Source organism: Notothenia coriiceps, unplaced genomic scaffold (genome assembly GCF_000735185.1).
Source record: "Notothenia coriiceps isolate Sejong01 unplaced genomic scaffold, NC01 NC01_scaffold00014670, whole genome shotgun sequence".
In the NCBI taxonomy this organism is placed as follows: domain Eukaryota; kingdom Metazoa; phylum Chordata; class Actinopteri; order Perciformes; family Nototheniidae; genus Notothenia; species Notothenia coriiceps.
Genome location: NW_011347371.1, coordinates 75 through 9,106, shown reverse-complemented (window position 1 = coordinate 9,106; position 9,032 = coordinate 75). Strand labels below are relative to the sequence as shown.

The window sequence follows — 9,032 nt, the reverse complement described above, 5'->3', positions numbered from 1 at the left end:
GGGGGGGGGAATTGCTAAAAGCCAATTGAACCACTTTCTGACATTATAATGATAAAATCGTCCTAACCTGGTCGAAGTAGATTATTCTCGTTTTGTTGCTCATCTCCGACGGCTCGTGGTTGTTGCTCCGGACTGCAGAGAAAGCCACCTTGGAGTTGGCCGCGCGCACAGAGATGCCGAGCGGAGAGGACGAAGCCTTCCAGTCCGCGGTGGGGTTAGAGTCGCACACCACCAGACATTTCCCCTCCAGGACAATAGGCTCCGTGTCATTCTGAGCTGTGGCCACCTCAGAGAGCACAGTCCAGCTGAGCACCAGTATGAAATAGTTCACCATGGCTCCCTCTGCGCCTGATTCCGAAAAAAGAGAGCGTCTCATGTGCCACGCAAAGTTCCGAGTCCCTCCGGCTGGTTTCCCCCGCAGCAGACGCGTCTGACGCTGTGAAATTCTTACTGGATCCAAATGTGTGCCATATCCAAATGAGACAAAAAAAAAGAATAACTCTAAGCCTTCTTTTGCAGAATAAAGGGAATAAAAAATCACCGATTGTTGTCTATGCGTCTCATTTTTTAGGTAGACTTTATTTTAAGCTAGTGACAAAAGTAGATAAATGTTTTGGAGAAGACTGCTCCAGTGTGAGAGGCGAATCTGTCGATAAATCGTCCATAGCCCTCAGTCCCTCTCCGAATAACGCGTCTGACAGCAGCTGTTCTCCGCAGTGATGTGATGCCTGTATGTGCGCGCACAGCTATCCACTTTACGCACGCACATGTAGAAGTTGCCATTAACTGCTATGCGTAATTCCCTAAAAGCCTATATTTATCCTAAAAAACTTCAATTTTGGTATAGACTCATATGATACAGGGGATATTCAGTTCTAACTGTCTTTTTTTTCTCGGATGCAGCAAATCCACTAAATAATTATCTCCAGATATATTTTTCATGGTTTTCCAGACTGTAATGTAGAAGTATATAACTGAAAATGCCCTCGAGCAAGAGTTTGAGTGTTTTCTACCACAGCTTCCTGTCCACTGTGGTTGCAGGTAGTGACTCATCATAATCTCATTGCACAGGTGGGCAGAACATGTTTCAGATTTAATTTACAGCTGCACATTCCTGTGGTGCTCAACAATAGTCAGTGAGGGGAAACCGTTTTCAGCCAGTACAACTGCTTTATCTTCAAATTCATTGGAGTATGACATGTAGATTGTAATGTCATTGATTTTGGGATCTTTAGTGGATTTATTTCTCAGCATTAACCACTGTAAGCATTTGTTACCTTATACTGAATTTACTCAGTGTCGTCTTTTACTTTTTATCCTTTACTTTTTAAAGTAATTCATGCCTAACTTTTCTTGTATCATCTCTGTTTAAATGTTTTATGTATCTGTTAATTTATCTTGTGTTTAATGTCTGAGTAAAGCACTTTGTATTTTGTCTACTGCTGACAAATTCTGTATATGTTATATGTGTGTATGTGTGTATTTGTTCTCTATTACGTAAATACATTCGTGAATCCATGTGAAGTAAGATTTGTAACATTGAATAAACACACCATAACTTCCTTGTTTCTGCTTAGTGTTGTGAGCTATTCATTCAATAATTCAAAGGTTTATTTGTCACATAAACAAGGACCATAAGTAGTGAAATCCTATCATGTCATGCCCTTGAGGTACTATAGCTTTGAAGTAAATATAAAGAGAACAAAATTAAAGATATACAGACCTCAGAAGTTGTAATTAGGGGTATTGGGGTCGGCTTTTTGCTATTAAACTGAAATAAGCCTGAATCCTGAAAAGCGCATTTGGTGTTAGGTATTCATTTGCTTTCTCATTAAATCCATGCTTATGATTGCAGCTTTTTGATCTTTGTGGCTGAACAACAAGTCATTAGGTTACTCCGTTGAAAGTGATAATATTGTAGAATTTTAAGCAGCCAACAACCAAAAGGGATCTGAACCCATGCTGATGATGTGAGGAATAGTGTCACACTTTTAAATGTTAAAAACAAGTTGAGAGCATGGTGTTAACAACAGCTTGTCATTAAAACATTTCTAGGTGGTTTGCAATGCATGAATATTGGATATCAGTAAAACACATTTTTTTAAAGGTTCTGTTTGTTATACTGGGTCATTTAATAAGCAATTCATCACATTCTTTTAGCTCATCATAAGTTTGTAGGTTTTATGAAAACCATGTATTGGCTGCCCTGTTTTCAGCTTTGTGACAATGTCTTTTCCAGCCAATCCAACAAGGTTTCCACATATTTTATTTAGAAGAAAGATACTTTTCTCAACTCTTTAAGGAACCCTTCATCCTTCATTTTATCATAAACAAACAAAATCACTACATTTGGAAATGAAAGTAACTAGTAGGCTAACTGAAGCTCGCTGTGAGATAAAGTTAGTAAGGAGTACAAAACAAATCACTCCAAGAACAGTAGCCAACTGGAGTAAACATTCCATCACTTCCGATTGGTTAGAAGGCGGAGTGAAAGTTACCTGTTGGTGGAATTACGTTAAGTCCCGCCCCCTTGTAGGTAGCATATTTGACACTGCAGGAAAAGGTATAAAGTAAACAAGAAAAGACGTGATGGATTTTAACGTGAAACCCGGCCGTGTGGAGGACAACAGACAAGAACATTAACCGAGGGGATCCAGGAAGCCTTTTACAACGTCCCGGTGAGTAAAATGTTATCTAAACTAAGCTAGCATAACGCAGCTAACTACCGTAGCTGAAGTGTTGTTGCTAGGATACGTTAGCTGCACCTGTTCAGAAGTGGAAAGTAACTGAGTACATTTACTCAAATATTGTACTTAAGTAGTTTTGAGATACTTGTACTTGACTTGAGTATTTTCCATTGTATGCTACTTTGTACTTCTACTTCACTACATTTGTTTAACACCTTTAGTTAGTTTACATATTTGGATTAATGATGTGAAATATAATCAGCACTTAAATCAGACTTTAGTTCCACCTCGAGTAAATTCACAAGCTGCGGTATACAAAGTGATTAAAACTAGCTGCACCTTTACCAGCTTTAATTGCATCACTATATTATAATCAACACATTTTTGCTACTTACTTTACTTTATAAAATCTTTAGCTACATATAAAATATGTAAAGATTTGATACTACTCCAGTTTCTGAAACATCCATGCCGTTGGTTAAGCTTAGACTTCACAACCTTTTAAGATTCATAACTAAAAAGTATTTGGCATAGAGCTATAGGTTTTCGCAAGGTCTCATGAATAGTTTTTTTAATTTTCAAGAAAATAATTGACATGACCTTGGAGGTTTTGGACCTTTTCACAGGTCTGTAAATCCCTCAAATAGTTAGACATAGTTTCATAGGCAGTACTTCACCGTCAGCCCTTATTATTAAACAGGAAGCAGATTTAATTAGTACCCTTAATTGATAAAGTGAGTCATATATTTTATAGAGGCAAACGTTGAATCAACATACTTGGAACATAAATACATTAATTAATGCTGTATATAAAGTATAAGCCTTTTTCTTTTTATATTAACTGGAGCAGCATTTAGATGGTTATAAATGGGTGTTACAGATTAATTTAAAAGAAAATGTCTGCATTATTTACACTGAATGTACATTGTGGCACTGTAGCGTACAGACGAGTGTCATCAATATTTTCATCTGACTTAAAGCAAGAAAGCTAAAAAGCAAGTATAGAAAATGGATAAATCCTTGAAATATATGTAGTATTGAATCATTGAGGTATATCTGGGCAGTACAAAGCCACTGTGGCAAGAATGAAGCGTAATGATGATGCATACATTTGTTGTGAGAATATAATTGCTGCAGGACCTCCAAGGTCAAGAGACGTCTTTAATTATTTTACGTCGGAAATGATGATCAAAAGCTCTACATGTATAGATAATACCATAGCTGTCTTGTGTTGTCTAGTCAGTGTCCTTGGTGTGAAAACAAGCTGAATAAAAGCGACTGGATGTTGTAAAATGTTGTTGGACATGACCTCATTGTGTTCATTGTTGGTAACGGATGTGATCTTTGGGCTCCTTGTGTTTAAATGACTTGACTTTGGTTCACAAAAAACAATTATCTCAAGCAATCGTGTGTCACGCTGAGTTGATGTTCAATGACTAGAAAATCAGTAAAAGCTAAAAGTCCTTTCATCCATTTATGTGTGTCTGCTGCTATCTTTGAGGCTGCCAGGTGAGACGGCATCTCGAAAAATGCTTCAACTCGTCATCAGATAGTGAACAAATCAAATGAGTTTTTCCCTTCTTCCTCCAGCAATTATGTCCTTTGAAACTAATGCAGACTATAGGTGGGCACGGAGCGTTTTATCACATGAAAGGGACAAATAAAAGAGAAAGAAAATAAACTCAGACCTCCACTGGGTGTTGATAGAAAGAACATGTCTCTAAGGATTTTAATTAGTGGTCAAAAGGAGTTATATGTTCTCTGCATTTAACACGCTGAGCACAACAAGCCTTGTAGCATATAATGAAGGGCTTTGGTAATCTTCAGAAAGACTCGATTTTTACAAAGTCATTTTACTTTTACACTTATTTAATAGAAAAGTTGTGCATTTTCCACTTTTCAAAGCAATACAATCTGCTATGTGCTTGAGGCAATCTGAGATGTGTGTTGTCACACCCTGGCAGAGGAAGCTGTTTTCCTCCACAGTGATATTTGTGATTTTTATTTGGGGAGATTTACTTAGAATCAACTCATCAGGAGTAACATTTTCTTGATTTCTTGTCCTCCTCAGGGCATCACAATAAGCTGTAAACATTGACGTACAGTATTATCCTCACTTAAAGTTGACATGTTAGAAACCGCTTGCCTATTTAAATAAGCAGCAGACACGTAGCAACATTAGCATTCATTCGGAGTCTTGTTCGTGGCGATCTGATAAACGTAAGTCCAATATTCACCGTCCTTCCTCCTCTATTAAGTCTCCACTAAATCCTGAGGAAAATATTAAAATATTAGCTGCTTAAACCACATCTATTTCCACGGGCTGTTTGCTGACTTTTTTTGAAGCAGAGCTAGTCATGTAGGGGAGTTCATCACAACTGTCTGCTCCTGCTTGTATCTGTGTTGATGGGAGAACAAAAATAGTAAATTGTAAACAAACAAAAAAGCCTTAAGATGCTAAGAACTCTAAAGCTGAGGTGAACTGCAGATAATGATAGACAATACGACAGTTACAGGATCCAGCCATTGTTCAGAAAAACATTTTGATCACAGCAGCATAACAGCATTAGGCAGGTACATTGGAGCTGTTGCTATATGTAAATGTGAACTTGTTTTCTTCCCTAAGCTGCCAATTAGGCAGGCAGAACACTCAGAACAAACTCCAACATGAAACCAAATAATACATCTGCAGTAACTTTGTGTCGTCCTTTAAAAGTGAAGTCTCTGGGCATTCTCAGGTTTTAAAGAGGTGACCCTGTGACTACATTTTTTGGCAACAACATGAAACCAGGAGGCAGGTTGGATACGTTGAAATGCAATGATAGCAATTAAGAAGAAGCTCTCCTAAATAGAAAAGAGTTAATGAACTCCACCAGTTCATTCTACCAAGGAAGTATTTGAGTCCTTTACATCTTTGGTTAGCCTTGAAGCTAGCAGCCACAACAGCACATGGTTAAAAGGGAACGCATTCGGTTCATTTTCAGGTTCATATTTGTGCCTCTTCTGTAACATGTCTCCATGCTTTAATGTTCAAAAAGCACTTTACTTCTCTCATACTGCCTGTGCTGCAGCACCTCTTTTCACCCTCTGTCTGAGGTGCTGTTTGCACAGGAACGAAACGGGTTGTATCTGCTACTTTTCTCGGACCCCTAAAACGATAACGGGTCCCAAGGTGGGTAGATCTGCGGACGGAACGCTCTCAGCGCTGCCTTTGATACTGTTGACCACAACATATTGCTAGACCGTCTAGAAAACTGGGTGGGAGTTTCAGCAACAACTCTAAATTGGTTTAGTTCCTACTTAAAGACAGAACAAACTATGTCTCAATAGGCAACTACAAATCAACCATGACAAATATGTCATGCGGGGTTCCTCAAGGCTCCATCTTAGGACCTTTGCTTTTTAATATCTATATGCTACCACTGGCTCAAATTATTAAAAACAGCGATCTAAGCTATCACATCTATGCAGACGACACCCAGATTTATTTTAAAATCACACCGGGAGACTACACTCCGATTAGAACAATGAGCAAGTGCATTGAGCACGTCCATGACTGGATGACTCAGAACTTTCTCCAATTTAACAAACAAAAAACTGAGATAATTGTTTTTGGAGCGAAGAAGGACCTATTACAAGTAATTGCAGAGCTTCAGTCGGCAGACTACAAAGTAACTCATAAAGCTAGAAATCTGGGTGTAGTGATGGACTCAGACCTGAATTTTAACAGTCACATTACAACAGTTATTAGGTCAGCTTACATGAAGAACATATCTAGGATTAAAAAACTAATATTGCAACAGGATTTAGAAAAACTTGTCCATGCTTTTATTTTCAGTAGACTCGACTACTGCAATAGCGTATTCACAGGACTCACTAAAAAATCCATCAGAAAGCTGCAGCTGATTCAGAACGCCGCTGCTCGAGTCCTCACAAACACTAAAAGAGTGGATCATATCATTCCGGTTCTGAAGTCTTTACACTGGCTTCCAGTCGACCAAAGAATTGATTTTAAAATACTACTGCTAGTTTTTAAATCACTAAATGGCTTAGGACCGAGGTATATAAACGATCTCCTGCACAACTATGAACCATCAAGGTGTCTCAGGTCTTCTGGGTCGGGTCTGCTCTCTGTTCCAAGAATAAGAACTAAACATGGAAAAGCAGCTTTTAGCTATTGTGCTCCAACAATCTGGAACAAATTGCCCGAATCGTGCACGTCCGCTCAAACACTTCCTATTTTCAAATCCAGACTAAAAACACATCTATTTGCCGCTGCTTTTAATTGAGCTGTTCATACTCACACTGCAGTATGCCTTTTATTCATGTGTTCTGTACCTGCTGTGATTGATTTATTTCATTATCTTTGCTTTTTTATGCCTGTTTTTAAATGCCATTTAATAATGTGTTTATGCTGTATTTATTCTTAAATGTCTTTTGTTTATTATTTTGTAAAGCACTTGCATACTGAAAGGTGCTATATAAATAAAATGGTCTTGCCTTGGGGGGCCAAACGGCTCCGTGTGTACGTCCTATACGATCATTTCCTGATAACGATGAAGCCATAGCCCCGCCTCTCCCGCTCATTGCTGTAGCATGGTCAGTAGCTACTGTCAGTAGCTGCTACTGCTACTGATGACCAGAAGGGAATGCTCCTGGCTCAGAGGATGACATCGCTTGTCTCAAAGTTGTTAGGGTCCTGCCCAACTGTAACTGTTGGCCTGGGCGGTGTGGGGATTAATTGTTTACTCAACACCGGCTCAATGGTAACCACTATCACTCAGTTTCTTTGCCCAGAATTTTCAGGGAGGTCTCAACTCCTGTCATTGGCTTGAACTCCATGCAGCAAATGGTATCGAAATACCTTATGTTGGTTACTTAGAGACTGATGTAGAAGTTTTGGGCGAAGTTGTCCCTAGTCGGGGAATTCTGGTCGTTAAGGACCCCCCCGCACATTTACCCATTTTCTAATACTGAACTTTTACCTGATTATTTATATAATAAACTTTTGTAAACATTTTAACTTGAGGCCGCGTCCCTGTCCATCCTTTTATTCTTATCTGCGTGACTTGTCCTAATGGCTCGTATTGGGGAACCCAGGTTAGCGTTAAGTATCCTAACCCCCTTTTATTATCGCAGCCCCCCCCCCCNTACTGCTCACTGCTCTAGCATGGTCGATGTTAGTGCAAAATCTACAGCTCCTCTACCACAACCATTCAGCAACAAGTGGACATGGAGAACTACATGTTGCTAAATCCACCGCGGAGAATAAATAGAAAGACAACCAGGCAACCACAGCAACCATGCTCGGGGGTCTTCTTTGCTGCTTTTGGTGTATTTTGTGGCGGAAGTACAGCGCCACTTACAGGCCCGGCATATGTACTATAGCGTCTCCAGTGGGTGGAGCGGCCTCGTGTGAATGGACATGTTTATTGAGCCGTATCAGTGTGAACGGAAGACTTTTTTGATATCGAATTCGATTAGTTTGTGTTTCGTTTGCGTTCCCGTGTCAATGGGGCCTGAAACCAGAGTGTAGTCTGCTCCAATTGGTCAGCTTCCAATTTTTTATTTTAGCCATTGCAGACCATTTACATGCAGACAAACCTAAATAAGACACTACAGGAAAGGGAAAACCCCAAAAACCGTAACAGTGCTATTTAAATACCTTTACAGTTCAAACCTTATTACAGATAAATGAATAAAAACAGTATCTGGTATACTCGTGACCTGCTCTCTCCCACAAAGGTCCAACGTGTCTACCTTGTGAAACCCAACCTCACAAAAAAGGAGACAAAATGGTCTATTTGGGTCCAAAATAGTGATTGGTTTTTACATAAAGTGATTACCTAAAAACTCAAAATGAATATTAAGCAGCTAATCTTCACATTTCTGAAGCTGGAACCAGGAAATCAGGCCACTAATCTCTTTTTGATTTCGGCTACAATTTTGATATATTGGAGAAAAAAAAACCATTTAATGGCAATCTGTTTCCTTCTAATGAATTACCACTGAAGACGCTATGTTCAATTAATGAGGAGTTTCTCCCTTTTAACAGAAAATATGCAGCTGTTTCTGCTCAGTAAGTAGGGGTCTAGTTCATTGTATCACTACAGTTCGAAGAAAGGATCAGTATTTTTGTTGTTAAAACAGATTAAAAAGTTACACACACATACCTGTACAGCACATACAGTGGGGCAAAAAAGTATTTAGTCAGCCACCAATTGTGCAAGTCCTCCCACTTAAAAAAGATGAGGCCTGTAATTTTCATCCTAGGTACACCTCCACTATGAGAGACAAAATGAGAAAAAAAATCCAGAAAATCACATTGTCTGATTTTTAATGAAT

At 39.0% G+C, this 9,032-nt stretch overlaps 1 protein-coding gene across 1 annotated transcript in view; it reads right to left on the bottom strand.

The window, feature by feature from the left end:
* Positions 1 to 720, bottom strand: part of cbln4 (cerebellin 4 precursor) — a 6,103-nt gene extending 5,383 nt beyond the window's left edge. Inside the window, exon 1 of the mRNA XM_010774809.1 lies at positions 68 to 720. Coding sequence (XP_010773111.1) covers positions 68 to 376 — 309 coding nt within the window. The 5' untranslated portion in view covers positions 377 to 720. The remainder of the gene's footprint in view (positions 1 to 67) is intronic.
* Positions 721 to 9,032: the final 8,312 nt, after the last annotated feature.